Raw genomic sequence first — 14740 nt, 5'->3', positions numbered from 1 at the left:
GCCCAAGCGATTGTGTGAAGGTCTTGGGGGACGTTGGCTATTATCATCGCATTCAGCGTCCCCCCAAACAAAATCCCACAATCGCTTGGGCAGTTACTCTCGACCCAGGCCATCACTCATTTTTAAAGTGGGTTATATAAGTCAGGTGATTCTTATCCTCGTTCCCGTGAAGAGGAGAGACCCTGGCAACGAGGTTCGGTGATTCTTTTCCTCGCCAATGACCTCACAAATCCCACAATAAAGGTTTCGGTACACGATGGACGAACCAATGCAAAACAAGCAGAGCAGATAGTACAAACCTCTCTCAGGAGCTGGAATTTGGTGGACATACAATTCAGTCAGTTCAATATTATGTTGACTAAGATTTCAACTGTTTAGATAACTGTTTAATTATATGGTTTGACCATAGCAAGTCTTGTTTTGGTTCTGTTTCAGGGGGAGGGGGTGGGGTTGATATGATATTTGACAACTTGATTGGATTGGCAAACAAATAGGGCCTGGCCAGGAATGAAGGAGGACCTTCCTTTTGCTGTCTCCCTTGGCCGCTTCTCGTCCCAATTTCCTCTGTTTTTAAATTTTTTTCTAATCCAACTAGTAGCGGCTTAAAAACACATATGCGTGTAAATAGACAGTATTCCAAAATGGCTACCATTTTAATATTCCATCGTTGGTATTCAAATTGTTCCTTCTTACGTCGCTCTTAAGCTAAAAACTCAAAAGAATCTGATACTACCTTGAACGAGGCAAGAAGGTCTAATTTCAATGCAAACAAAAGAATATTTAGATGGAAACCAATTTGGAATAGGGTGAATGCACATCTCAAAAGTACCTGCAGTGCTGCTAGGTTGATCCACAAAGCCTGGTAAGACAGTGAGGCATAACAGGCCTTGTATCACAGATATATACGGTTGTAGTTTGATGTTACTTCTTGTCGGTTTGATTTTGATTTTCCTTTGTCTTATTTATCATCATAAATTACCATCACCCGAAATAAAAGTAAGACAAGAGAGAATTAAAATTTTAAAATAAATAATTTGAAAAGACAGGTCCGCTATTTTTTTTCTTTTGTTGTTGTTGTTGTTGTTTTTTGGCAATGCCCCGAAGCTTCCAGCACAACCCAGCCAGATATAGCAATAAGAGATCGAGACAGGTGAGTGAGACCTGCAAAGAGTCTAGACTATTGAGCCCGAGGACAAACAATGTTTTATTCATAAGGCATGCAAACCAGGCAAAATGGTATATAGGTCGCCGAATGATGTAGTTGCCACTGACAACTGTAATAAGCAGTGTTGTTGTACCATTTATTCAGGCCTCAACTGAGGCAAACCACCGGATTTCCTGCTGTAGCTAAAACTCTAGAACTTGCAGATAGCACGTGACTAGCTGTCAGCTGTCACGTGTCGAGGCTTCAGTTGGAGTTTCAGCTTTTCTTCCCGTCAGCCAATATGTTCGTGTTATTCCTCTTCCCTATAAAAAGAAAAAATGTTATATTTGTTTAGTGAGTCTAAAACTTGTTTCATTATGGTCGGTTTACAAACCACAGTTTGTCTAAAACATACACGACTTCATTTTCAACCCCAATGAATAATGAATTCAAAGAAATAAATCGACATGGCTACATTCTGGTTCTCGATTAGCGCTCGCTAAGTTTAATAAACTGATGTTACATCCTCGGGCCCAGTTTTCTACATGGGAATTGCATTCAAAGTGACATGCGGTTTGGTCACTTTCTGTTGCTCGCTTGAATCAAATGAATCCTAGTGTCAGGTAAGCCAAGTAGAAACTGTAGAACAAATTTCTGATTATGACTCGCTCATAATTCAAGTTGAAATTTGCATACAACCTACCGTAACCTACCGTGATACACGCCAGCCGTGCCGGTTTCAGAAAGAAAAATGGACACTGGTTTAAAAAAACTTGTGCCAAAGTCAGTAGGTTTCTACTACAAAAGTGGCCAATCCAACGTGACCCGGTACGGAAAAAGATGGTAGCTGTAGATTTACCACAATACCCTGCGAACCTAACACAGCCAACAGGTACATAGAAAGCCCTGTTTTTGGCGAAGTTCGTTCCTGTGCTAACAACATTGTGTATGTTAGTGTTGAAGTTTTTATAACTTTTCTGCGCGTTTTTATGAGCGCTTTTAGGGTTATCATACGCCAAGAATTATGGGAAATCTGACCAGTCGCCATGTTTCGGTACAGTGGATGATAATGACTACGTATACTTCCCCGAAAAATGAAGACATACCTTAAGTTCTATAAGTCCACGAAATTCTGTTTCGAATTCTGTTCCTTTTAAGTGCTCGTTGCAACTTTCGCTGATATGAATTCTCATGGGCTGCGTAAAGAAGTGATGTTACAATACAACATGATTATGAGCCACGATATAAGGAACTTTATACCAGCCTAAGGTACCTTTTCTTTTTTTAAAACTTTTGAGTCTGTGAAAGCAATATACGAAAGAGTGGCAATACAAATGAAAGCTACAAAGTAGTACTCTCCTGTGGCACTGTTTATTATCACGATGCTGTACAAGATGTGTTTTCTGACACCTACCAAACACGTTGTTCTGAGTCTTGCAGCGATGTTCACGCTGTCGCCAAACAAACAATACTGCGGCATCTTCTCGCCGACAAGTCCTGCAGCTACTGGACCCAGGTGCATTCCTAGAATCAAACAAACAATCAAAAATGAAGGATACATCTGATTCAACGCCATCGTCTTAAATCTGTGTCATCGCTAGGCAACACGTGAAAGTTTGTATCGGAGCATAGTTTTAAGCACAACAAAACACTACCCCTCTGTGAACGTTTGCGACAACTAGCAACAACTAGTGCTCTTTAATTAGGGAGCCATAAATTCCTTAACATAACAAGCCAAGACAAATATGTAACCCAGTAGTTCATTCATCAACGTAATCACTATCACATCACATCACACATCATCACTATCACTATCACAACGTAATCACTAACACACTATTAACGTAATCAACGTAATCACTATCACATTTTAAAATGAGGATACCTCGACCCCCCTCACTCCCTGTTCCGTGAACACCCCTCAGGTGTGGGGAAAATGTGTTTAACACCCAAACAGCTGGCTTTGTTAAGAGAAACTTCGTTTTACAGAATGAGAATTTCCCCTTTTACGATGTTTTGTTCCCTGTCTTTTCTTTGTTTCTTTGGTAATTTTCATCAAGAAAGACCCAAGAACGTATTGTTAACGCAAAATGTTATTACACGCATTTCCCATGAACGACACGTTTCTTTCGGCCTACCTATGGTGACTGTCAATGGCTCCCCTGAACAGGGATCTTTCAGTTCGTTCACAATCTGCAGAATATCCAGCGCCATTGCAGCAACAGGCTCGACATGCTGGTCCTTCCTCACCGGTATGCCGTTGACCACCATATACTGAGCGTCTCCTAGGGTCTCAAACTGAGAAAAAGCCAACTCTAATATGATGACTGACTTCATTGTTCAAATTAAATTAGGGAAATAGTAAAAGCGAGGTAAGCTTTAGCTTGTGACTTGCAACTGCACGTAAGCAACCACAACTTATTTATATTCAACACATCGTAACACTGACCAAATATGGTCATGGTGCACTGAATATTCGTCGTTCGTAGTCAGCAGATATCCTGCGATATACGTAAGTTTCGTGTGTCGGGGAAATAATGGCAATCTTCAGCTTTTATGCAATAAAACTGCTGTGTTATCAATGTGTTGAAAAATAGGAAAATTATCCTGCTCAATCTTGCCGAATATCTCCTGATTTTAGCCGACAAGACCGTAATTCACGGATCGGGCCGCGATTTCGCAGGATGATAGATAGATAATGGACGTGAATGAACTAAGACAATAGAATTTATCAGATTCAATCAAATGCAAATTGGAGACGATTTTGACTGTCTTTCTATTGTTTCAAGTTCTTGTTACTGATGGACTGTTTACAGTCCTTTATTTTCCCGTGTGATTGTTGAGATCTTATGCTTGGACTTCGGCCACTTGGTTTGTAATGAAGAGCGAAACCTGGGGAGAGCGTCAAAACTGCTGTAGCAAGTTTGGCGCTTGTCATTACAAGCCAAGTGGTCGCAGTTCGAGCGTATGATCTCGACAGTTACACGAAGAAAAAAAATAGGGTTCTGTAAACATTCTAGTTACTAAGGGGTGCATTTTTTCAGGGAGCGTAATAAACATATGCATGTATGTAAAATACCTGATTATAAATTTCTTACTGTTACTACAAAACTCAAAACTGTTTACCTTGTAAACGCCGTGTTTTTCGCTCAGTCTGTCAAAAGTCAAAAACATTTTGTTAACTAGGGTAACGACGTCCATGGGTGAAATTCTGGCGCAGATACTATCAAAGTCCTCCAAATAACTGAACATAATGGTGACGCTATCAAAATGCTGAAAAAGAATACAAAAACGGTAACTAACACTGCATAAACAGGGCCGAACATTTTTCTTTTCCTTATGCTCCATGCGGCAATGATGTCTCGTCAACAGACAACATTTTCCATACTGCAGCGACGAATCCAGACTGGTTTCTACCATTTTATGGGAAATGGTCAGAATTTTTTACAATAAACCAATATTTTTAGAAAATGCCTGTCAGGGTGACTTTAAAATCCAGGAAATGGCACTTTTGGGAGTTAAAATTAAAAAAATACCCGAGGTAGCATATCCGGACCCCTCTAGAACCTCGCGCCTTCGGCGCTCGCATTTTTTTTTCTGAATCCACGCCTGTTTAGAGTTCAACTAAAGAGCAATTCGAGAATTGAAGAGACTGAAATTTACGTGCTATTGAGTACAAAGGCGCTGGTCTGTCGAGCGTATCATAGGGATGATGTACAAGAGCTTGATTTTCCAAACAATTGAGATAATCTTTTTCATAGAAAGAAGAATTAGTTGAAATTATTTAATGATGGGCAAATACTGTACTAGAAGCTATGAGCTGACAGCCTATAATAGAAAGAAACAAATTAGTCGCTCAAATGCTCCGTCATACTCAGGGGTTCTTTGTATAAAAACAAGTTCAGTTCGACTACTTTCTGCCAGCCTTCGTCAGTCTTAATTCCTGATGAAAAGTAACAATAAGCAGTCCTATAGTCGCGATTTATATCTCGGTCAAGAGTCGACAACGTGAGACCAACTTTTAAAATTTCTGACCTTAAACGCAAGCAGAGGTATGAGAACTTCCGAACCCAAAGTCGACCATCGGACAACAAAATAAGTCCATTAACTGAAAGTTACTTACAAACAAAGCATTCAGAATACCTCACAGGTTTCAATAGCTTTCTGTCCGTCCCTTAGTCGATCAGCAACAGCTTTTGGCATCATGCGATACAGCAACTGCTCGCTCCTTTGTCTTTCTTGTTCCAGTTTCTCCAAGCTTTCCTCCAAAGTCTTTCCTCGGTCCAAAAGCTGTGAGAAATAATGAGAGACATTTGACTATCAGGATGATAATTTCTTGCACGAATTCTCGGTCATGACACGATTCAAAGTGTATAGTTAGTCATAAGCCGCATACCTGATCACGAGCATACTCGAGTTGTGGCAGGGGCTGGATGCCAGAAAGAACCATTTCTTGTGATGAATCATACATTCCTAAATCACTCATGTACATTCCGGTGCGAGCCATTTCATCTAAACCTGCTATCCTATAAACATGAATAAAGATACACCGATAGTCCACAATATGGAAGGGAGTAAACTGGAATTCAAGTCTCACTGCCATGAAACAATGGTTTAAGAACCACTGATGAGCTGAGACAATGGAGAATTTAGGAACTATCAATTTTAAGCGCGGGATACGGGATGAAATCCCATGATAAGAAGCAAGATGTACTCTCTTTTTTAGTCGAGTCACGGGATAGTATTGTAATATATGCCGGGAATCAGAACCAGTATATATATATCAAGCGATCACCAAATTCGCACCATGCCCAAGCGGGATTGAAGTGTGGATTCCGACTGGCGCGGGATATCAATCACGGGACGGGACAAAAGTTATCAGTGGTAAGTGGGATTAAGAGACGGGGGAATGATTGATCCTGATTTATGAATTTATAAAGTAAATTGCTTTATTTAATGTCTCATACTACTTACATTGGTGAGCAGATGAAGAGCACCATGTCATTTTTCTTCAGATATTTCACGTGTCCTTTCAAATGTAAATGCTTCACAATTTTGTCTGTGTAATCTTTTCCATGCAAACTTGGCAGCAAAATGCCATTTCTTGCACCTTGTGTATCACTGTTTCTCCTAAGCGCAGACTTATGAAGCACAGCATTGTTCTTTTGAAGTCCAATTTCATCAACAATCGCTAGAATGTGACAGTTCGTTTTGGGCGTTTCTTCGAATGGACTCAGCTCTGGTACTCGCGATAGAGACGAAAGAAATTCCATCGATTTTGTAGGCCTTAGAGGCTTTGAATGGCGATGATTCTTCATGCTGGGTAGCTTTGCAACTAACTCACAGATGACATTCCAAGTTTTGATCTGAAAAGAAAAAAGGTTTCCAAATTGGCTGTTTAATAGAGCGTTTTCATTCACCTAACTACTGGCCATATTGGTTTACTGGAACAAAAGAAAGTATTTGCATAAAAATAGAGATCAATTCCCAGAGGTTTAGTTTGGGACACCAACATGGCCGCCATTTCTTTGTTTTGGGACACCAGCATGGCCGCCGTGACGTCATGTGAAAACATTCTATAAGTTATCACAAGAGACGATGGGCTATAATTGAGCATATACTCCAGCTACAACAATCCTCATTCATTTTTTTAATCATTCCTTTGTTTTAAACGTGTTAATATTCTAGTTCAATGTCAATCACTGCAAAGAGGGCAATTTAACCTGCTGCCCGGATGTAGTAGTAGTAAGCTGCACTGGGCACCACTCCCAATTAAAGGGGCGCTTTTTTAATCTCCCAGTATACGAAAGGCTAGGGAAAATCTCGTTGTAGTACATAAAACTGTGAACTGAAAAGTATACTAACACTAAGTATTGAAAAGGATTGCTTGTCAGAAACTACCTGGGTAAATTACAACGCGAAGAAATATTTGGACTTTCAGTCTTGGAAAGGATCAAAGCTTGCCCATGAACTTTATTTATAACAAGCCATATTCCATGCGAGGTTTTCGTCCGCAAAATACACGATAAACATCTTTTCCTTTTTCTGCCAACATATCACAGTATGTAGATACAGAGGTATATGGAAGAGGTAGCAGTTTAATAAAAATTTGAACGAAACAGATCTAATCCCATCGTGGTGGATCTTATTTCCACGAATCCTGGAAATAAATACCCCCAGGGGGAGGGAGGCCACTGGTCATGAAAACCGATGCACGTCTTTGTTTCATGTTCTTGTTCACGTTTTTGAGACTACTGGTGTACAAACGGCAATATGTTGGAAATACGTTGGAGGGACGGCTGGCCGATAAAAACGTTTTCGCTGAAACAAAGATTATACTCGGCTGTTTCCAACATAAATTTCACTATCTCTGGCTAACGCTTTTGAAGTTTAATTAATTGTCTGCCGCTTTGATATGGTTTCAGCTCATAACCAATCCCTTGACAAACTATGGCCTAACTTTCACCAGTGTTACCAGGACCTGTATAAACCTGGGAAGAAATTTTTTAACTTCCATTATGAAAAGAATGCTTGGAATAATTTTCATGCTTTTAAAAGAAGTCACCGAAAATGATTGTCAACCAGCTAAAGCCTGCCTGCATGATAATTTTGGTTGCTTGGGTTACAGCTACACACAAACTATATTGACTGTCATATGGCAGTCTGCTAAAAAATAAACTCAATCACCCTCTTCTTAAGTTAACCCCTGACCTGTAGGATCCTGAAATTTATGTGAAAAATGGCAAACATGGTGAAAATTAGAAATCCTATTGAAAGCTGACAGTATTTCTTGAAAGAATGGTCCAAACTTCTTGATATGAAATTCCTTTGAAGCAGTTCATGATCACCGCCGGATACGCTGTACTAGTAAGCCACTGACCGCGCAACCCCATCTTCCCTTGGATGCTCGTCCGTATGACGAATTTCTTTCCTTTTTTTTTTTCTCATCTTCCTCTTCTTCCCACTGATCGAGTGTGAGGGCCGCACCGGAAAAAAATTGGCTTAGTTGAGAGAGTCGGTGGACCGAGCACGCGAAGCGAGGTCCGTGCAGAAACGACCAAGGGCTAATATTCGCTAGTTCGGTCCCAAGAAAGCGAGTTTATAAGAAGTTTATTATATGACAAAACTGACCAAACTAACACTGCGAATTGAGTTATGCTACTTGTAACATTGTATTTGGTTGAGAAGAGTTGTCTGTTATTTATTCAACTACTCATTTAAATATTTTAGAATTCATATTTCCTAATGCCATCCAAATGTTGACAACGCTGAGTCCTTGGTATGTTTGATATTTACCTTGCCAAGATTTTGCGAAGCTTTTGAATAAAGATTTGCGGTAAGTTTCGCCCTTGAAAACTATGCACCTTATCAAGTAGAACTTCAAGTCAGTTCCAAATATATGATGATAGATTCACACGCTTTGAGCACGCGCCCGGCTACACTTTTCAACCCCTTCAAGTTATGGAAGCACTCAGATGTAAACTAACTAGAACCACTTTTCAATAGTAATTTTCATGCATGTTCATTCGGTTCTATCCACCTCATAACCTTGGCATTGACGGTTAACATACGAGTTTACAAGCCGTATGTACAACATGAAGGATGGCACGTGTGTTTGGAGTGATAAGCTCTGCGCTTTCATCGCCGCTTGGCCTTAGGCGAGAAACTATAATCACATAACGTTTGGAATATCAGATGTTTTACTCACCCGAAAATCAATTAGTTGGTTAAAAAATTTTGAAAAAGGACTTACACTATATTTCGCCCCTTTTTCTGCCAGCGCCGGTCGTATCAGCTGTTTAACTTTCGAATGGCACTTAGACGTCATGTTTGGCGCACGAAACTATTAAACACGGGCAATAACTGACAACTAAAAGAAATACGAATGATTAAACAAGCGGCAGGCTGGAAAAATGGATTTACACTGCTGTACAACAACCAACATAAAATAAACAGTCTGCCACCTTTTTAGAACGCCCCCATATGAGTTTAATCTTTTTTTTAGCAATAACTGACAAAAAAAATACCGAGTAAAGGTAAACGAGAGGAATATGCTAATTTTTGTAGAACCCTGCACGCAAAAGGTGTTTTTTTTTTTTTCCTTGCAGTTTCAACCAATGATTGAACAAAAAGCACCAAAACATGACTTTCTCGTTCTTGCATTGCTCTTTCCCTGTGAACTGTCAAGCATGTTTTAAAATTACGCGTTTTCTATTGAAGACAAATTAAAGCGAAACCCATTTATAAGGATTATCTACTGTGCATCAAGTCTATCGGCACACAAATGATTCATTTCTGTAAAGAGAAGAAATAATCACTTACATTTTCCCAAGAGAATTCGCGCCGTGGCCGTCTCAAGGAAAACACGTCGTCCACACGGCTCCCAATTACGTTTCCTAGCGTCGACAGGAGCGCATCGCCCATCTTATTTATCCTCATGTTTGCCGATACGACAAAACTGAAAGGCATAATCTGGAAGAACTTTTCACAAGATAAATCCCGTCTTTCCCGAACGGACAGCATGTCCGGGATAAGAGGTTTAAAAGCTGAGTTATCGAAGTTAAGCCGGTAAATAACATGGCAGCCAGATTCCGAGCTGAAACTCTCAAGCACTTTCATCTCAAGTGCTATACCGTAAAATGTCCTTGCCACCTCCATAACTTGCCCTATAACGTATTGTAGGTATCCGCGCCGTCTGGATTTGTAGTGCAGTACTAATCCAGATGATGTCTCTTCAGCACAATAAAAGGATGGTGACATAAGCTTCGGGTACGCAAAACGCATGTGCTCATGTAAGTTATCAATCCCGCTCAAAAAGTCTCTGAAGTATCTCCCGCTGACTTTTATGATATTATCATATCCGTAATTGCTGAAAAATTTCACGAAGCAAGCTCCAAAGAACTGAATAAAATCATCTGGGGTCATCTTCGCTTGTTTTCCAATAACCTCGGCAGCCGCACGAGCGATGTCCAAGATGAGGTTATCCGGATAACACTCATGCGTGACAAATACATGGTTCTTGACGCCTGCTCGAAGGCGAATCAAATTCCAGGTCTTTTCGCCGTATTTTTCCTTTAAGAAGTGTTCCACACTCTCCAGTAGCATGCCATACATAATGTTTTACTTGATCCTCATCTTCGGCTGCAAGCAAAAAATGACACAAAAGACGTGAACGCTGATTAGCATAAATCAATCAGTATAAACAGCCTCTTTAAAACACGCTGTCTGATTCTCGCAGTCCGCAGAACAATGTCAACAGCTGGTCGTTCATTTACAGCAGTTTGACAAAAAACGAATATTTGAGAATATGTCTGAAAGACATGCATAAATGCTCGCACACCAAGGCGAAAGAAATCGCCACAGGCCCCACGAGAAGAAAAAGATAAGATAAGAAACGCGATTTAGCAAGTGCTTTAAAAGCCTTTCTTTTGGTCGAGGGTCGAGTGCCTTATGAATGTATACGGTTCATTAGGTTACATTTATGTGACGTAGGAGTTGATAAGAGTTGTCAGTCGTTCGATAATCTTCGTATCATATCCGTGAAAAATATTAAAATGGAAATGTAAAAGACACTCTGAGATAATGCCTCACTAGTGGTTACCGTATATTCGTCAGTTTTTGATGGAATTTCACAGCAATTACACGAGTGCGTGCTGTGTTGTTCAGCTGGGGGATGATAAATTCATATTTTATTTTACCCTTCCTACTACAGACAGCTGGTGAAACAGTGCCTTTCGGAAAATTTGTGCATATTTTATATTTTAAGGTCTGAGATAAAACGAAAATCGCATTTTTCAAACTCCAAAATGTCTGCGTCGTTCGCTTTCATAGTGGTTGCTTTGAATTCAACTTTTGTTTCAATATTGCATAATATTTTTGTCTCGCATTAAATCAAACATTGATCCGTAAACAAAACAGGGCTTTTTTAAGCAACGAAAAACAAAACGAGTGTTTACATTTAGCGAGATTTTCCATTACGCATGCAGCAAAATCAAACAGTAACAGTAAAGAAAAATTAAGCCAAAAACGTCCTTTATTTTCGAAACTTTCAATGATTAGAAAAATTCTACGATCTTTGTGTTGGGCACTTTGAAATGCAGTTTTCTCAGTCGTTTGGATATCGCTGTGTGCCCCAAATACCTAGAACTTTTACCATTTGGACGAAAAAACCGGTCGAAATGGAGCGCTGCCGATGGTTCGGTCTTTCGCTCCTAGTCATGCATTTACCACTTTCGGTTGGAGATTTTAGATGTTATAAAAACACTCCAATCGGCCTGGGGCGAGCGGAATACGTCTTTCTAGAGGATTTCCATCTAAAATTCCGAAACCTTTTCGCTGGAATAAGTTGTACCACTTAAAGTTTTAAACGAAAATTCCGGTCTTGCATAGCAAATGATAAACGGCCCTAGTGATTTGGGTGTCTCCTTTGCATATTGATGTTGTGTTTTGATCAATCTGATATTCAGTACCGAAGGTTGAGAGTGGATTCCATTCCCACTCCCGACTGGAATTTCACGGGAAATATGAAAAGCGTTTGTGTAATGGATTTTATTAAACTAGAAATGCTTTCAAATATGTTTTTAAATAGTCTAATGACGTTTTACAAGCCATGCACGAATTGGGACTTAAGTGTCAAATACTGAACAAGCAACATAAAGAAATCCTTTCAAATACGTTTAGAAAAATGTATGGAGATTTTGTGTTTTGTTTCAATTTGTTTTCTCATTTCTAAACTGATAAATCCACCTTTGTTTTTAAATAGTCTAACAGCGCTTTACAAGCCCTGTGCGCGGACTCGACCTTGGCTAATTGACTGGCAGCATTGATTTGAGGAATGCTTAGCCTGCGAGCAAGCTCTCGGGGAAAAGGAGGGGCGGGGAGGAGAGAGGAAGCCCCTTCCCCCCTCCCCCAATGGGAATTGTGCACTCCAAATGTATTGAGAGTACAGTCGAAAATAAAATTATATAGTTTGCTGCGTCGGTGGGCGAGTGGAAAAGAATGCCAGTTTGGCGAGTATCTACTGGGTTGATAAGGTTAATTGGCTACGACATTCGTTTACAGTCCAAGCCTAAAAGGTTAAATGTTTGCCATTTCCTCTGACTTTGATTCAATACCAAATCGTGATAACCCAGTGATATTGGTGGTCTTATGATTCGAAATTTAGCCTTGTACTGGTATTGCACTAATAATCTGGAAAGTCAGTCACGGTGACAGCAAGCCATCGTTCTTAACTATCGAGTTTTTTATGTAGATCATCCGCTCTCGCGCTTGTCTTACGGTGACAGCAAGCCTTCTTAAACTAAAATCATCTAGTTTTGTAGGCCATCCGCCCGCGCGCTTGTGTTTCCTTCGTTTTGATCCAAATGAGAACTCAGTGGAATGACTCTGTGGAACAGTTAACTTATATTTGTCTGACCATTCTCAGCGATGGATATAGCCAGTAATTGGTTAGCTTAGAACACCTAATTGGACGGTATTCGTTAATCCTTGTTCTTCCTTTTTAGGTCATAAGCCGTCTGTTGACCCAGACGTCTTCAGTGAACGAATTAGTTCCCTCTTCATCATTGTAATATTAGCACCTTACAGACCTCGGTAAGAACGTGAAATTGAGAGACTTGACTGTTGGAAGTCCCATGTCAATGCTCAGTCAATGCACAGAAAACAGGAGCAAGGCTGCGTGTTTGCATTGCTGGAACAGTCAGGACATATCCCATTGCAGACCCATTGCATAATCCGCCCTAGTTTGCTATCTACGTTGGTGTTATTTTCAACAGATGGCTTTTTTTTATAGTCAGATAAGGTAATTTGGCCGTCATAGGTAACATAGGAAGCCGACGTTTCGAGCCGATTAGCTCTTCATGCATGGCTAGCTGGAAACGTCAGCTCTCGTTTCGCGGCTCTTTAAGGTGACCAAATTACCTTTAGTTCTCACCTCAGTTGATAAAACCAACAGTGTCTTTACGAAATAAACCCCGTAACTATTTTTTTTTTCCTACTGAAAAAGATTAGTCTAGAGTACTGCCAACCGGACCGAGTTTATCCTGCTCTGTATTCGCTTACATGATACCGGCCCCATAAGTCATATATCAGAACGTCAGCCAGTTAACGCGCGTGGTGCGATTTTCGACTCCAGGTATTAAACTGCACCGAAATGGGATTTTTAGTCCGGTACGAAAATATACTCTGTAGTCGTGTAAACACGGCATCATTGGTCTTTTGATATTTCGTCTATTTCAGTTGACTGATGTCAGTCTTTCCACTGGGGAACTAACATCACACCGTAATGACGCAGTATTGCTATAAATTTTCAGCTGGAGTTTTCATCTCGAACTGGAGTAAAAGTCGTACCGTCTGTAAACATCTGAAACATTCCCGGCCATCAGCCATCGTCACGTTGTTCTCAGTCCTGCCACTTATTCGCCTAACCTGCTATGTAATTGTTTACCTGAAGACTTCATTCGTCTTGCCAACCCAGCTTTCCAGATGAAACATCTTTCTTCAATGGTGTTTTAACACCATTAAAATTCCGTGGCCCGTAGAAAATAAACCGGTATTGTTTTAGTGTTGGGAATGTGAAGAGTGATAACATCAGTCTAATATCAGACGAGACTTAAGCCCACCGATAAAATCTTGACATTGTTTTAATCGCTCCAAAATTATTTGTGGTAACATTTAACGTGCTGACGAAAACGTTTGACGCAATCACTCATCCGGATCCTTGGTGATTTATTTCCGAATCAAATCTTCAGGATTTTTCGCAAAGATAAAAGGGGATTGTCCTTCATGGTGCACTTATCTAGTTTCGTGGAATGACGGGCTTAATTGGGGGCATTCAATACATTCTGTTGAGAAATTATTTAAGCTCAAGCTAGTGCTTTTGTTTTTATTTTTTTATTTATTTTTTTTAAGACAAGGCAAAAGACATCAAAGGTGTTTGGTCAGCCGGTGCAGTTAAACATACCGGACACTTGATCAACTGTTGAAACAGTTAGTCCCCTCCGAAATGCTTTTGATATAATTAAGCTCTGGAAGAATTGGCATAGCTGTCATCGTTTCAATTTGATTCAAGGTAACATGTTGGGTCAAAAGTATATGAAAAAATTTTCTCACCAGACGTGCGTTTAATCTTAAATCCTCGAAAAGATTTCGGACCCGAAAAGTCATTTTGCTTACACAAAATTCATTACCAAAAACTAGTTCAATTTTTTTATAATTTTGAGAGCAACAACGTTAACATTTTACGTTTTCCAAGATTAAGAAACACATTGAGTTAGTTTGTAAGAAAAATCATGACTGACAATCTGAAGAAAAGGGATAAGAAAGAAATATCTTTTGGGCCAAAAAGCTCTTTGGGAGATTTGAGAAACATATTCCAGGATCGTTAGTGATTCGTCTTCATTCTGCTGAATTCGTCCTACTTATCAGCGACACGAACGACAACATTAAAGTGGATTGTAACTTGGCTCAAGAATCTACTTTCGTAAGATTGACGGTTTTAATAGTTTTCAATTCATCAGGGAATTTGGATTTCACTATGTCATTGTTTGAGCCTTCTAGTGCTTTTTTTTGGTAACATAAGAAAGTACAAGATTAAGT

General features: G+C 39.9%; 1 protein-coding gene across 9 annotated transcripts in view; it reads right to left on the bottom strand.

Annotated features, from left to right (window-relative positions):
• Positions 1 to 1185: 1185 nt before the first annotated feature.
• The window catches only part of LOC146464116 (soluble guanylate cyclase 88E-like), a 29826-nt gene continuing 16271 nt past the window's right edge, over positions 1186 to 14740 (bottom strand). For 6 of the 9 annotated variants that reach the window (XM_085083721.1, XM_085083726.1, XM_085083722.1 and 3 more), the window contains 9 exons: positions 9467 to 10285; positions 6119 to 6510; positions 5541 to 5670; positions 5288 to 5434; positions 4271 to 4417; positions 3283 to 3442; positions 2559 to 2668; positions 2251 to 2340; positions 1186 to 1467 (listed from right to left, as the gene is read on the bottom strand). In XM_085083721.1, the coding sequence (XP_084939847.1) occupies positions 1387 to 1467; positions 2251 to 2340; positions 2559 to 2668; positions 3283 to 3442; positions 4271 to 4417; positions 5288 to 5434; positions 5541 to 5670; positions 6119 to 6510; positions 9467 to 10258 (2049 nt within the window). In that variant the 5' untranslated portion in view covers positions 10259 to 10285 and the 3' untranslated portion in view covers positions 1186 to 1386. Of the gene's footprint in view, positions 1468 to 2250; positions 2341 to 2558; positions 2669 to 3282; positions 3443 to 4270; positions 4418 to 5287; positions 5435 to 5540; positions 5671 to 6118; positions 6511 to 9466; positions 10756 to 13570; positions 13837 to 14740 lie in introns of those variants that run through there. The other 3 variants (XM_085083724.1, XM_085083723.1, XM_085083725.1) reach the window with 3 other exon arrangements.

This window comes from Pavona decussata, unplaced genomic scaffold, assembly GCF_977016875.1.
Source record: "Pavona decussata unplaced genomic scaffold, jaPavDecu1.1 SCAFFOLD_169, whole genome shotgun sequence".
Lineage (NCBI taxonomy): Eukaryota > Metazoa > Cnidaria > Anthozoa > Scleractinia > Agariciidae > Pavona > Pavona decussata.
The sequence above is the reverse complement of the archived record's forward strand: the minus strand, read 5'-3'. Positions and strand labels throughout refer to the sequence as shown.